Source organism: Ursus arctos, unplaced genomic scaffold (assembly GCF_023065955.2).
Source record: "Ursus arctos isolate Adak ecotype North America unplaced genomic scaffold, UrsArc2.0 scaffold_17, whole genome shotgun sequence".
NCBI lineage: Eukaryota > Metazoa > Chordata > Mammalia > Carnivora > Ursidae > Ursus > Ursus arctos.
In genome coordinates, this window is record NW_026622841.1 from 13757664 (window position 1) to 13774236 (window position 16573).

General features: G+C 34.7%; 1 protein-coding gene across 7 annotated transcripts in view; it reads left to right on the forward strand.

Annotated features, from left to right (window-relative positions):
• Nucleotides 1–16573, forward strand: part of PIGN (phosphatidylinositol glycan anchor biosynthesis class N) — a 106905-nt gene that overhangs the window by 6815 nt on the left and 83517 nt on the right. For 4 of the 7 annotated variants that reach the window (XM_026496422.4, XM_057313358.1, XM_044383062.3 and 1 more), the window contains 5 exons: nucleotides 10080–10208; nucleotides 10974–11226; nucleotides 13565–13686; nucleotides 14153–14251; nucleotides 16040–16146. In XM_026496422.4, coding sequence (XP_026352207.3) covers nucleotides 11006–11226; nucleotides 13565–13686; nucleotides 14153–14251; nucleotides 16040–16146 — 549 coding nt within the window. In that variant the 5' untranslated portion in view covers nucleotides 10080–10208; nucleotides 10974–11005. The remainder of the gene's footprint in view (nucleotides 1–10079; nucleotides 10209–10973; nucleotides 11227–13564; nucleotides 13687–14152; nucleotides 14252–16039; nucleotides 16147–16573) is intronic. The other 3 variants (XM_048218572.2, XM_026496423.4, XM_048218573.2) reach the window with 1 other exon arrangement.

The following is a 16573-nucleotide window of genomic DNA, read 5'->3' on the forward strand; positions in this document are numbered from 1 at the left end:
ATTCTGTTGTGTGCCGGTCTCAGCTACTTCCTTACAGTTGTTTTTTTTTTTTTTTTAAGATTTTTATTTATTTATTTGACCGAGAGACAGCCAATGAGAGAGGGAACACAAGCAGGGGGAGTGGGAGAGGAAGAAGCAGGCTCCCAGCAGAGCAGGGAGCCTGATGTGGAGCTCTGTCCCAGGACTCTAGGATCACGCCCTGAGCTGAAGGCAGACGTCTGCTTAACAACTGAGCCACCCAGGTGCCTCTTCCTTACGGTTTTAACTGGCAATATTTACTCTTCACATGGCAGGTGAATAGAGCCTAAGAGAACTGCGAAACACCATCTTTCACTTAAAGCCTATGAGCCTAGTAAATAACCTTTATTTACAAGAACATAGGTTACATGAAATCAGAGCTATCCACAACATTTGTGGTGGTTTTAACTATGACTCTAGTTAGTGTTATCTTTTGAGTACAGCCTTAGGCTTCAAATTAATTTTTTTTCTACTTACATTCCAAATTAATTTTTTTCTACTCTATATTTAGGTCCATAGAAAAGTTACAAAAATAGTACAGAGAGTTATTTTACACCTTTCACACTGCACCTAATGTAAACATCTTACATAACCACAGTATAGTTATCATAACTGGGACATTAACATTTGCATTAAACTATCAACTAATCTACAGTTCTTACTTGAAATTCACCAGTTTTTCTGATGTTGTCTATTTTCTGATCCAGGATCCAGTCCAGGTTTCCTTATTGTATTTGGTTATGTCTCTTCAGCCTCCATTCTATGACAGTTCCTCAGTCTTTCCTTGTCTTTCATGACCATGATAGTTTTGAAGAATACTGGTCCATTATTTTGCAGACTGTTTCTCGATTTGAGTCTGTCTGATATACTCCCATGTATATCTTTTGCCAAAAATATACTGTGTCGTGCCTTTCTTAGTGCACCATATTAGGGTTACATGGTGTTAATGTGCCTTATTACTAGTTATGTTAACTTGGACCACTTGGTAAGGTGGTGTCTGAGGGGTTTTTCCATTGTAAGTTAGTGTTTTTCCCTTTGTAATTAATATTTATTTGGGAGAGATTTCTTTGAGAATGCAAATATCCTGTTTGCCTCAAACTTTCACCCACTGAGTTTAGCGTTTATCAATGCATCTTAGTGGCAATAAGTATTACTGTGGTGTAATTTTATATGTTTCTCATTCCTTTTACATTTATTAATTGGCATTCTTCTGTGGAAAAGAGGTGTGAGATTCCAAGGTCATCAATATCTCATTGTATTCTGGTGGAGATAAAGATCTCAAGTTATTACCTGATGAAGTAATTATCTCTAACATGATTTTAGAGAAAAAGTATCAACTATATTCTCATTTGATTTTCCTTCCTGGAATTCTTTTAGACTCTTATTTGACCTTATCTCTCTTACATAGATATAAATTATTCAAAAACAAGGATCACTTGAAAGTGGGTTAGAAAGTACATGAGTTTTGGCGTTAAGGCCTATGTATAAAATTCCTAAAGACCAATTAGAAAAAAATAATGACCAATGAAATTTAGTATGGTTTGTAGAGTACAATATATAAGAATTTGTATCATATAGTTCAGTAGGGAAACCCATTTGTAGATTGTTGAAATGGTCCAGGTGAGGACATGATGAACTTATGTGGTGGTCGTGAATGTGGAGAAGTAAGAAACACAAGCCCTTTTCAAAATAGAACCCAGAGGTGCCTGTGTGGCTCAGTCGGTTGAGCAACCAACTCTTGATTTCAGGTGGGGTCATGATCTCAGGGTTGTGGGATCCAGCCCCATGTAGGGCTCTGCACTGGGTGTAAGCCTGCTTAAGAGTCTCTCTTTCCCTCTCTGCCCCTCCCCTCCACTCACACTCTGTCTCTCAAAAAAAGAAAGAAAGATGGGGTGCCTGGGTAGCACAGTCGTTAAGCGTCTGCCTTCGGCTCAGGGCATGATCCCGGTGTTCTGGGATCGAGTCCCACATCAGGCTCCTCTGCTAGGAGCCTGCTTCTTCCTCTCCCACTCCCCCTGCTTGTGTTCCCTCTCTTGCTGTCTCTCTGTCACATAAATAAATAAAATCTTAAAAAAAAAAAGAAAGAAAGAAAGAAAGAAAAAGAGGACCCAGCTGGACACTGAGAAATAGTAAATAACTATAGTGTTTGTATCATTAATATTTGGTGGTAATGAATATTCCAAGTCTGTAAGAAGTTATAAAATTGATTTGACTGGAACAGAAAAATACAGTATACCTTTTTCTTTATTGCTTTCTTTTAAAATAATGTAAACTCAACTATTGAGAGTTTGATTTAAACAACAAAAATAAAAATCAAGTGCTTTATAATCTAGTTTAGAGTATTCCTAGTGCTTTACATTTATATGATGCCATGTCTTAGTTACTTCCCACTAGACTCCTGCCATGGAATAAGGCTCGTGGTATCTTTTTTTTTATGGATAAGGAAACTAAGACAGGGAGTGACTTGACTGAGATCCAACAGGGTGTGATTTTTACTTTGGCTGTTACAGCTCTGGGAAGGTCAAAGTTCTCAAATAAAATTTTTGTTTGACTACTTCAGTAAGCTTTTGGGTAGTGGTAAATTTATATGTTCCTTTAACACATAGACTTTGCTACTTTATTCAGAAAAGCTGTGTAATAGCAATGGGAAAAAAGAAAGAATGTTAAGGCCAGGGAGTTATTTGTAAATGCAAATGAAAGTGGGAAATGACATAGATGTTTGCTTATTTATAACCATGATAGAAAGTACTAACGTTTCCATGATAAAGAGATCTTTAAATCATGTGAGCTTGGAACGCCTGGGTGTTTCAGTCGGTTAAGCATCTGCCTTCAGCTCAGGTCCTGAGCCCAGAGTCCTGGGATTGAGCCCTGCACCTGGCTCCCTGTTCAACGGGAAGCCTGTTTTTCCCTCTTCTTCTGTGCCCCCCTCCTGCTTGTGCTCTTTCTCTCTGTCTTTGTCAAATGAATAAATAAAATCTTTAAAAAAGAATAAATAGTGTGAGCTTTTACATCCAAATATACCATATGTACTTTAGCTCTGACTAGAGTTTAAGATCTAACTGAAATGAATTAAGTACTTGAAAAATGACCTTCTTTGAACAACTGAATATGATACCTGATAGACTGTGTCATGGAATGGAAGATAGAAAAAAAGGATAATAATTGAATATAATACTGTGAATAATTTTAGACCAATAAATTTAACAATTTGGTGAAATTAACAAATTTCTTAAAAGGTATAACTACCAAAGCTTACTCAACAATTAGTAAATACTCTGAATATCCCTATATATATATATGAAGAAATTAAATCTATAGTTAAAAACCTTCCCGCGAAGAAAACTTCAAGCCAGTAGTTTCATGAGTGAATTCTGTTACACAATAAAGGAAGAAATAATACAAATTCTACACAAACTCTTCCAAAAAAATAAAAGAGGTAGCAACACTTCCCAACTCATTGCCTGATACCAAGAACAGAGAAAGACATTACAAGAAAAGAAAATTAGAGTCTAATATCTTTTCATAAACATTGTTTTAATTATGCTAAGTAATATTTTAGCAAATGAAATGTAACAGTTCATAGAAAGGATAACACTTAATGACCAAGTAGGGTTTATTCTGGGAATGCAAGCTTGGTTTAACATTTGTAATTTAATCAGTGTAATTCACCAAATTAAGAGGCTGAAATAGAAAAACCAAATGATCATGACCTCTCAATAGATCCAACAAAAAACATTTGACAACATCCAGCATCCATTCATGTTTTTAAACTCCACACATAGGAGTGAAAGTGAACTTCTTTAACTTACTAAAGGAGATTTCCCAAACCTGGAAAACTGACAGCTTTCACCCTAGATTCGGAAGACAAGGATTTCTGTTGTTACCACATCTGTTCAACATCATACTAGAGGTCCTAGACAGTACAGTAAGCATGAGACAAAGATAAAAGACATTTATAATGACAAGGAAGAAGTCCTTCATTCATAGGTGATATAATTATCTCTGTAGAAAATCAAAAGGTATCTACATAAAAGCTACTATATAACAGTTTGTCAGTGTTGCAGGATACAAGGTGAATGTGTAAAAATCGGTGATTTAAGAACTAACAAGGGGAAATTGAAATACAAAATATCATTTACAATAATATCAAAAAATATAAAACATGTAGGGGTGAATTACACAAGCATGAGGAAAGTTTTGAGGGTTATGGGTATACTCATTTTCTTGACTTTGTTTGTTGTACGTTTTAAATCTGTACAGTCTGTTATAGACCAGTTATGCCTCAGTAGAGCTGTAAAAATTCTATGAAGAACATTATTGGGGCACTTCAAAAAATTGTGGAGTACAGATGGTAGATGAGATAAAATACTGACATTGAATTTATTGAAGTTGACAATTGCTGTCGGTATATAAGAAAGTATCATTGTTCTCAGGAATAAACACCGAAGTATTTAGGGGTTAAGGGCCATAGTGTATGTAACTTATCTTCAGATAGTTCCGAAACAATATTATGTGATTTTACACACATGCACACGCACACACAGGTGTATGTATACTCATGAGGGGTAAGATAGAGAAAGCAGGGACAGGAAAGGAAAGAGAAAAAATGACAAAGCAAACAAATGTTAGCATAAATGTATGTGGCTAAGGGGTATATAGGTTTTTGTACCATTATGCTTGCAACTTTTTTCTCAGGTTGAAATTATTTTCAAATAACAAGTATTAAAAATCTGTATTGAAGAAAGTGCTATCATTTACAAAAATTCTTTATGTAGGACACAAAATAGGTAACCAAAAGAAAAATTAATTGAACTTAACCAAAATCGAAAAGTACTGCTCTTTGAAAAGCACTTAAAAATGAAAAGGGGGGGAAAGGAGTATTAAAAAAAAAATGTCCGTTAAACACATGAGAAGTTGTTCAACATCATTGGTTATCAGGGAAATGTAAGTTAAAACCATAGTAGGTTACAAGTACACTCCCACATACAGAAAAGGCAAAATTAAACAGGCTACAATACCAAATATTGTTGGCAAATATATGGAGCAACTGGGGCCATCAGACATTTCTGGCCTGGAGGACTTTATGCTAGCTGAAATAAGCTAGTCAGAAAAAGACAAATATTGCATGATTCTTCTTATATGAGATATCTAAGAGAGTCAGAGTCATGGAAGCAGAGATAGAATGATGGTTGCCAGGGTCTGGGGGGAAGGAGAAATGGGAGGAGTTCAACAGCTATAAAATCTCAGTTACCCAAGATGAGTAAGTTCTAGACATCTGCTGTACAACATTGTGCCAGTAGTTAGCAATACTGTATTATACACTTGTAAAGGGTAGATCTCCCAGGGGCGCCTGGGTGGCTCAGTCGTTAAGCATCTGCCTTCGGCTCAGGGCGTGATCCCAGAGTCCTGGGGTCGAGCCCCACATCGGGCTCCTCTGCTGGGAGCCTGCTTCTTCCTCTCCCACTCCCCCTGCTTGTGTTCCCTCTCTCGCTGGCTGTCTCTCTCTCTCTCTGTCAAATAAATAAATAAAATCTTAAAAAAAAAAAAAAAAGAAGGGTAGATCTCCCATGTTAAGTGTTCTTACCAGAATTAAAAAAAAAAAAAAAACCATATAGATAAGGAAAGTAGCAGTAGAGCAATGACACTAAAGTTGATGCTTTGGTATAAAACAGTTTGGGACTTGGTCCTCCAAGAGATTTACATCTATTAGATTAGATTTTAAAGTCAACGAGGGTGGCAAACGAGTTTTTCTCACATGAGCAATCCAACTTCATGTACATCAGGAACAATAATACTAGCTAATACTTAATGAGTACTTACTGTGATAGGCACTCTCCTGCATATTTTACACATAATAACTCAATTTTTTTTTTTTTAAGAATTTATGTGTGAGAGAGAGAGTGAGCACAAGTATGGGGCAGAGGCAGAGGGAGAGGGAGAAGCAGACCTTCCACTGAGCAGGGAGCCTGATGTGGGGCTCGATCCCAGGACCCCGAGATCATGACCTAAGCCGAAGGCAGACGCTTAACCAACTGAGCCATCCAGGTGCCCCCATATTAACTCAATTCTAATAACACCCCAGCAAGTAGGTACTATTGTTATCCCCATTTAATGAAACTGTGGCACACAGAGATTAAATAACTTGCCTTAAGTCACACAGCTAGTAAGTAGAGAAGGCAGGATTTGAATCCCTGCAGTGGAATGCTTTGGTACTTACTCTTTACCGTTATGCCATCCTGCCCCTCAAAGAAAGATACTGAGATCAGGTGTGGACACACTGGTCATCTGAATAAGTGTTAGAAAAAGCTTATGGTCTCCAGTGATGTGACCCAGGTATCAAATCTCAGCTCTTCCCCTTACGAGCTATGTGATCTTTGGAGCATCACTTAGGCCTCGTGAGACTCAATTCCCTGCTGTGAAAATGGGGGTTCTAATGCTTCATTGACAAAACAGATTCTGAAGATAAGAGGAAATAATGTAAGTAAAGTACCCCAGCCCAGGATCTGATGCAGAGTGGGCACTCAGTCAATAGTAGCTAGTGCTATAATTGAGCACTCTCACTGTGGAGAAACGTTATACACAATGTATGAAAGAATATAAAGCACATTACACTTACTCTAAAAGTGAGGATAAATTCTTATATTGCATTCGTAGCAAAATTATAGATTGTCAATAAGGTTTTAAAACACTTTCTGAAAGGACATTGTGTAAAACAGTGTGTAAACGGGTAGATAAAACAGCTTGGGAAAAGTTTGACAATTCCTTTTATAAATTTAAACTTCTGCTTGCCATTTAACCCAGCAATTCTAATTCTGTATATTTATTCAAGAGAAATGAAAGCACAAATACATAAAGTCTTGTGCATTTACTGTTCTAAGAAGCCTTATTTATACTAGCCAAAAACTGGAAACAATCCATATATCCTTTAAGAGTTGAAGAGATAAACAATTGGTAGTATATCATATAATGGAATACTTCTTAATATTAAAAAGCAACAAACAACTAAATCACATGCATGAAAAACATTATGCTGAATGAAAATAGGTACAACAAACCTCATACTGCATGATTCCATCTCAGTGATGTTCTAGAACAGTCAACATTAATCTTGAATCAGAGAAGACAAATCAGCAATGGCTTCTGGTCAGGACTGTGGGGCAGAGATTACCTTTAGAGGGACATGGGGGAACTACTTCTTTGAGAGAAAATATTCTAGATCTAAATTCTGGTAGTTATGTGAATATATGTTTGCCAAAACTTGTAAAACTTAAAATGAGTCCATTTTTTTTGTATAAAATATACTTTAATAAAGTTGACTGAAAAATTTAAAAATAGGTGCCAATCTTTAGAATGCTTGTGAAAAATTAGTAAGACTCTTGACCTTAAAATAATTAACACTTGTTTAAATAAGTGGAATGTATTATGGCAGAGAGCCCTTATATTCAAAAAGAAAAGCAGCTAGGGGCAATTTTAATTTAATATGCATATGTTTAAAAAAGTTAAAACATACATTAGTAGATAATTTTTTGGATCTGAAAGAAGTATCACAGGGTTCCTTGTTAGCATTGAAAAATGGGCTTCTACAGAATGTATGAGTATTTAAATCAAGGAAAATGAGGGAGGGGTCTACTTCTGGGTGGTCAGAGAAATCTTGAGGAGGCGACTTTTGAGAAGATGCAAGAAAGTTGAGAAGCAGGCTGTCATAGGACTAGTGAACTGAAGAACCCAGAAACAGTTTGTGTGGAGCTGAGAACTTCCCTGGAATGCAAGACCTTCAGTGCCCAAAGCAGGAAGATCCCAGGGAAACCAGGAAGATCCCAGGGAAACCAGGAGTAGGTCAACTCCTCCACTTATGTCCTAGGTTCCATCTTTTCTGGTGGTCAGAAGGTTGGGTTTTTGTTTGTTTCTTTGTTTTTTTAAAGAAGTATCCTTCTTTAAACTTCTTCTTTTTTTTTAAGATTTTATTTATTTATTTGTCAGAGAGAGAGCATGAGCAGGGAGAGGGGCAGAGGAAGAAGCAGGCTCCTCGCTGAGCAAAGAGCCTGATGTGGGACTCAATCCCAGGACCCTGGGATCATGACCTGAGCTGAAGGCAGATGCTTAACCGACTGAGCCACCCAGGCATCCCTATCGGAAGGATTTTTAGCTCCTGCAGCTATTCCAGCTTTCTGCTGCAGCACTGATCTCTTTTTACATTCAAAGTCATTCCTCGACACCTAAATCTACTATTTCCTAGCTGAAGAAAACCCTCTATTGGCCCTACATCAATTTTCATTTTTCTTATTTTCTTCAGAGTTAAAACTCTCCCAAAGAGCTGTGCTCTTTCCACTGTCTTTCCCTTCCTCACCTCCTGTTCAGTTTTCAAACAAGCACTTCAGATGGGGCTCAGCCCTCACTACTCTATTGAAATTTCTCAGTAAGGTTAACAAGAACGTCCAGCAACCAAATCACCTGCTGCCCTGCTCTTACTCCAGTCTTAACTGTATCTGACAAAGTTGACCACAGCTTCCTTTCTTGAAACACTGGTATTAATAATAATTTCTCTATTTGAAATATTGTCATTTAGAGTATTCTTAATGTGTTCTTGTTAATTCATCAAATTTGGTTTGTTACACTGTGTCTATTTGAAGTGCTAGCTTTTTCTTTAGGAGAGCTCGTGAGATAGACAAGTGAAATCTACCTTGCAAGTGTTAAATGAAATTATCATTAGGATAATCAGTATTCAGCTAAAAAATTATCTCCAGGGATCCCTGGGTGGCTCAGTCAGTTAAGCGTCTGCCTTTGGCTCAGGTCATGATCTCAGGATCCTGGAATCGATTCTTGCATTGGGCTCCTTGCTCAGCAGGAGCCTGCTTCTCCCTCTGCCTGCCACTCTCCCTGCTTGTGCGTGTGTGCTCTCTCTTTCTGACAAATAAATATATAAAAGCTTTAAAATAAACAAATAATCATTTCCACATATAGTGTACCAGAAGCCTTAAAGGTGCTCATAGCCTTTTGACTCAGTATCGCATTTACAGGCAGTATTTTAAACACAATATGAAATGTCTAAAAGTTAACATAAAAATTACATTCAAATTTAAATTATGTTGACATTTTTAATAATGAAAAAAATGGAAAACAACTCAATGTTTAACAGTTTGGAGGTGATCAGGAAAATTAAGATGTGCCTATTAGCGTGGGATGGTAAATAATGTGTAAGAAGAGTTTTTTTTTTAAATAACAAAGAAATGTTAATGTATAATAAAGAAAAATCAATGCATGAAATTGTGAGCCTTTATAAAAAGGTAGATTGGATAAAAACTGTGAGAAATGTAACAGATTTTTCTTTAGGTGGTAAAATCATAAGTAATTTTTCTGTATTTTCCAAACTTACCACATTGTTTAATTTTTTTATTTTTTAAAGATTTATTCATGTATTTTAGAGAGAGAGTACAGGGGTAAGGGCAGAGGGAGAAAGAGAGAGTCTCAAGCAGACTCTGTGCTGAGCACGGAGCCTGATGCGGACTTGATCCCACAACCCCGAGATCACAACCTGAGCTGAAACCAAGAATCAGACACCCGACCGACCTTGCCACCCAGGCACCCTGTGATTGTTTTATTTTTATATTCAGAATACCATTATTTAGACGGTGCTTGATGTGTAGTTGAAAGCTCATATATACTAGAAAAAGCAGAATATTTATTCTGAGAGTCTTGCCTTAGGTTGCAGAATAGCATCTATACACTAAGGGACTTTTATACTTTGTGGAATATCTTTGATACTTACTTGACTCTTAAATCTCTCAGGAAAAAAAGTGGCCCATAATTTGGCCGTTTAACTCTATTTTATATTCTTGTTATGATGTGCTTAACTTTGACAAGGGTTTTTTTTGTTTTGTTTTGTTTTTTTGCCACCCTTTCCTTCTATGAGGTAATTCTTCAGGCCGGGAAGAATAAGATGTGTTTGTAATTAAAATTACTTCATCCTTGGTGTTTTTCAGCCAAGGGTCACTGTGTGTAACCAATGTTAGTTATATTACAAAAAGACGAGTTAAGAGTACTTTGTTGTTTTTAATCTGCAGGGAGATTCACCAACAAAAGTAAATTATAGACTGGCTTGAAAAGTATTCCCATGGACTTGATCTTGGCAGTTAATGGCATACTGTTTTACAGTATTATTTAAATGTTTCATGTTGCTTAATTTTCCTTCCGTAAGTATGTGTAAACTTATCAGATCTGTGACTGTGTCTTCTTGGTGTTCTCTGTTGTACCCCCCACACAATTATGTACAGAATATGTACAAGAACATTAAATTGAATGAATGAATGTAACTTTCACTTTTTTTTTACTGGTTCAGGGAACTAAAAGTGTTCCTTTAATGAGTGTACATTTTCTGAAACACATGGATTTTAACTACTTTTTCCTTCCTATAATTTAGCTAAATGGACAAAAATTAATATTATTTGTCAGGGGAATATACAAGTCTCCTGAGGTGATAACCAAAAGTAAAAAAAAAAAAATCCTCAAACTTTAAGTAATGTTAAATTCCAAGAATATCAATGGTGGTCATATGGGTGACCAAGAGCACCATGAATTATATTTTCTATTTTATATAGGATTTGATTTGACTGAACCCTGACTCATTTTAGGACTCAGTTAATTATTTGTTTTTTGATCCTGTGGTAGTTTTTATGAGCTTAGTATACACTTAAATTTATTATAAATAGTTTGTGGTGTTAATTGGGTATTATACCTGAACTTTCTCTTTTTGTGTGAGTGTTTTTTATCATGTATTTTATTTCAGTATTACCTCCTTATTAAATAATGTTTATTGTTGCCACCATAAATGAAAGTGAAGTTGTAAATTATGTAATATTTTAAAATATATGTTAAATCTATATGCAGTCATCAAAATACGTGAAATATGTATAATTGCATTAAGGTTTACCCAGATTTAATTTTGTTCCCTCTTTCAGTTTGTCTTGAAGATTAATTAGTTACACTGGCTATGCTGCTCTTCTTTATTTTGGGATTGCTTGTACATTTTGTGTTCTTCGGCTCCATCTTTGATATTTATTTTACGTCTCCTTTGGTTCATGGAATGACTCCTCAGTTTACACCATTGCCTCCTCCAGCAAAAAGATTAGTACTGTTTGTTGCTGATGGCCTGCGGGCAGATACACTTTATGAATTAGACGAAAATGGAAATCCTAGAGCGCCATTTATTAGGTAAGCATGTCAACCGATACAAAGACCTCTTTGGAAAATGTTACCTTGACACCGTTTTATCTAGAAGTAATGACGAGAAAGAGAATAGGGCACATATACATCTGCCTTTGTTTCATGGATTAACAAATTTATTTTCTCCCAGGAGTTAGGTATGACCTTAGCTGCTTGGGCTAACTTGTCCTAATTTCCCAAACCTGGCTTACAACTCACAATATTATCTTTTTCTTATAAAATAAACTTGTTACATTTTTAAAATAATGAATTTTAATATTAATATTAAGCATCAATATTAATGAATTGCTAATTAAAGTGCTATTTAACTAGAAAATATAGAGTTCAACTGAAAATACACCTATTATAAAATATATAAAGCCCTTCCAAGTCTATATCACTATTAATTGTGATTTTATATTTTATGAAGTGGCTTTGAAAAGAAATGTTTAATTTTTTAAACTTATGGGGCTCCTACAAATAATTGTTATTTTTCTGATTAATGGCAATTCCCTCAAAAGCCCTTCCTAATGCTGTTATAGAGAGATTAAAACTCAAATTCAAGTGAAAATTTATCTAAAATATTCCATCTTCTCCTGTTCTCACCTGCCATCATTACTTTTATGTCTTTACTGTGTTTTTGTTTTCTTTATAGTACTTAGTATGTGCAGGTTTTGTGCAGGTTGGGCCTTTGTTTTGTATACTACTTTATTTCCAGTTCTTAGAACATAGTAGACAATTAAATATTTGTTGACTGCTAGAAGAATGAGTGAACTTGGATTTCTGTTGAATTTCCAGAAATTTATGGTGGCTCAAAGAAATGCATACCATATTAAAGGATAAAAGTAATAAAGTGAGCAACTCAGGGCAGCAGGAAAATATGGATAGGAAAATAAGATCAAACCAGAGTTAAGTTCAGTTCACAAAAATGTGTCACATAAATTTCTACAAATAATTTAAAATTTGGGTGATATATTTGGATGAATTTCTTAGTTGTCAGAGGAGAGAAATATAGTTTATTGCAAATTAATAAGATAAAAGCATACCGGTTATTAGAGAAAAGGTGAGCTTTCCTCGTAGCACTTCTTTCTCCTTTGGTTGGTGGGTAGCAGACCAAGAGCTCGCATAGTTGATAGCCTTATGCTGTATGCCATCATGTGTTTACAATTTCAGGAATCTTCTCGTTTCTTTTAAACCTGTTTGTGAAAGGTTTTATTTGTTCCTCACTTTGATTTTTAAAAAATATGATTTGAACTGATGAAAATGTTTTTAAACAGAGATAGCCAAATTTCTTTACTTCTTTGTGTTGAAGTTGTTTTCATTAAATAACTGAAGAAGTTGAAAAATATTTCTCCCTTAACAACTGGTTCATTGGTTTTCAAACTTTTACTATTATACATGCATTTTATCAAAACTGGTTTTAGTATGAGTAAGTCAGTAATGAAGAGTATCTAAACCAGTACGTACAGTCACTGTTTTGGGCTTCAAGCATTCATCTTGGAAACTGTTTCTAATGCAGTCAGTGTCTTATAGCTTGTTGCTCTGCTGCTCTTTCACCTGCCGTGGCATTGCTAGTCCTTTGCTTTCATTGCCTTACAACTTAAAGAATGTTGATACATTTTAGCAAAAGAAACCTTTTGCCTGTTTTAATCTCAAATTTAGGAATATAATTTTAACTCCTAAGTAGGAATCTAGCCATTTCCCCTACCTTTAACTTTTTATTTTGAGAATTTTTCAACACAGAGAAATTGAAAGGATTATATGATGAACATCTGTATACCCTTATCCTAGTTTTAGCAATTTTTAATGGTTTTCATATTTGCATTGTCCCTCTCAATACACACGCACACTTAGACACACACACACACACAAATTTTTAATTATTTTTTTCTGAATAATTTGAAGGCAAGATCTCATGGCACTTCACCACTAAACACTTAAGCATGTATCACCTAAAAACAAGGACTTTTTCCTGCATAACTGCAATACCACATCACACCTAATGAAATTTAACATTTATAGGACATTATTATGTGTGTCAGTTATTTCTCATGTAACAAACCATCTGACTACTTTGTGGCTTCATACAACAATCATGTATTTTGTCTCATAGTTCTGTGTAGTGGTCAGGTGGTTCTTTGTCTTGCCTAAGCTCATTTTATGCTGCTGAATCCAGCTAGGCAGAGGACTAGAACTGGGCTCAGCTGGGATCAGAAAGATTCCTCTTCTTGTTAAATTTTGACTCACTTTTTGATTTTGATTCTTACTTTAATAATCTTATTTTTCTAAAGCTCTAACAGGATCTAATCAAAGTCTGTATTAACTCTTGATCTATAATATCTTTTAGGAATATCATAATGCACGAAGGCAGCTGGGGGATATCTCATACACGTGTGCCAACTGAATCTCGGCCAGGTCACGTAGCCCTGATAGCTGGGTTTTATGAAGATGTCAGTGCAGTTGCCAAAGGTATTATTTGTATGGATGACTTTATTATATGAAAAATTTATTGCATATATATTGCTTCTTTAACACTGAATCATGACACAAAGAGAAGTGTGTTTTGACACACTTTTGGCAAGTATTTTAGCATGCTTTACTCATAAACACACACTGGTGTTGATTCAAGAATTAAGCTTTGGTCTTTTATTATTTGTGCTACTGAAACAATCTGGATGGATCCATGGTTTTCCTAGATGTTAACTCTGAAAAGTTCAAAAGTGATTCTGCATTTTAGTAAGAAGTAAATTATCCATTGTAAGCTTTTAAAAAAATGGTATAATTCATGTAACATAAAATCTAATACTAATTTGCATTTGTTCTCATTATTCTCATTGTTACTATTTGAAGAATACTTCTTTAGGGGTTATACTAATACTTCACCATGTATATGTTACTACTGTTACTGTTTGCTTCTTTTTTCAATGACCTGAAGGATGGAAGGAAAATCCTGTGGGATTTGATTCTCTTGTTAATGAAAGCAAGTACACATGGAGCTGGGGAAGCCCAGATATCTTGACTATGTTTGCCAAAGGTAAGAGTCATTGATTATATTTTCCTCAGATAGTATAGGTGATAAATCAATATGGTAATTTTTGTATATTACTGTATTTTATTGATTTTGGGGATACTTGTTTTTACATATTTAGCATCTCTGACATAGGAATGTATATTACAATGGATAGACATGTCCATTTGATTTTTTCTTTTAGTTGTACTTGAAATATTGGCACATGATACAGTTGTTATTATCTTGGATTCAATGAAGTGGTATATGGCTCTAACATTTAACTGCTTTATAATATTGGGCAAGTTAGATAACTTCTCTGAACTTCAGTTTGCCTTTTGTAAAATGTGATGATAATAATAATAATTTGTATCTCATAGGTTTGTGTTTAGGTAAATTAGATAATTCCTGTGAAATATTTAGCAATGTGCTTATCATGTAATTTTTCATTATGATGATGATGATGATGTCTGGCTTATTTTACTTTGATAATTTATTAAGTTTGTGGTTATTCACATAAAGATTTAAATGCTGTAACTTATAATTCCTATTTTCATATAATCAAGATCATGCCATTTGGATTTGTTCTGTTTGTTTCTGTGCATTGATTAGAAAATTCATTAATACTATTTTTCTGAAATTATTGGATTCCATTTGAACTTTGTGTCATCAAATGCTTTTCAATGAGAGCAGAATGGTCATTTCACTTAATGTAAAGGTTTTGTAACATTATACTTAGCCATAGGTGTAATCTTAATAATTGGCATTATTGAATATTATTGTATGTCCTGAATGCAAAGAATTTTACATATGATATTCATAGAATATCATTCAGAATTTTACATATGATATTCATAGAACATGATTATGTAGGGCAAGGTAAAAAACCTCAAACTCTTTGCCATTTGTATATATATATACTCCTTTCTTTGGAAAGCAATTTAGCTTTTGGGGGGACTGGTGGTGGTGAGGGTGGATTACATTGCTATGATTCACCAAGCTTACCTTCCTACTTCTGGCTATTGCTGATAGGACAAGACCAACACCTGATTCAAAAATAATCCAATAGGAATGTTCCATTTATGGTAACCAACAAACTCATTCAGATCTGTACTTAGGATGTGGGAAGTGGAATGGCTGAGCAGTGGTAGTGTCATTGGAACTTCATTGCTATTAAAAGAGATTGTTATTACTTTGTTTTATCTCTTCCTCATGACCTGTAAGAGCCTATCTCAGCAATTCACTAAGTTGATTAGATTCTTAATAAAATCTGGTAAATGTGTAAAATTAATATGTTTGTTGACCCCTTCAAAGAATTTAACATTAAGCAATATTTATTCCTTTATATTGAGAAAAATACACATTTTATTAATAAGATAAGTGAAATTTTTGAATTTTCTTTTTGCTGTAGGAAGTACCACATGACTTCATCTGTTTTAGGTTGTAGCGTTCTAAGACAGACAAATTTATTGAATAGTTTAATCTGTACAGGGAGACAGACTTTGGTGTTTATTTTTGTGCTGTTGTGCATTGTAACTTTGGCTAAATTAATTAACTTACATGTAGTGTATCTTTTAAATTAAGAATGTTACTGTGGGAACAAAAAGCAACAGCAGGTTAAAGTACAAGTCATGGTCCCTGGCACATGAAATAAATGTTCATAATTCCTCCTGTCTTTCTCTTCCCCATTATAATACAAAATGCTTTGTGAAAAATTCTGGTTGCTGACAAAAATCTTTAAATGATGATTTCATATTTTTATGACAGTTTAAAAAATTGTTAAAAAAATTTTTTTTCCCCAAATTTCCTTTTCAGGTGTTGGTGGAGACCATATTTATACATATAGCTATGATGCTGAGAGTGAGGATTTTGGTGCCCATGATGTAACAAAACTGGATACTTGGGTTTTTGATAATGTGAAGGTGAGTGCTCTTGAGTTGATCCTCTTCAGCACATGTATTTGTACCAAAAGTACTAGAAACTGATTTGTTAGTAAATACATCTTAATTTTTTCCTACTTGCATAAACTTGAAAGTTCTATATTTGTAGCATACTATTTTTAAAAGACTAGATTCTAAGAAATTACACATTCTACAATAAACAATTAATGGAAGTTTTTAAAAAATAATTTGAAAAAGAAAACTTTTTTAAATTCCATGTTTCCAGCAGTTAAATGGGCTCCATAGATTGGAATTCAGGGAACTTGCATTTCATTCCTATTTGCTGAATAATCCTAGGTAAACCTTGATCATTCTTTGACCATACAATAGTCTCTTACAGTGGTGAGATCATGTAAGATTTTTGAAAATGCTATTCAAATGTAATGCATTTATAATAACAGGATTTTTT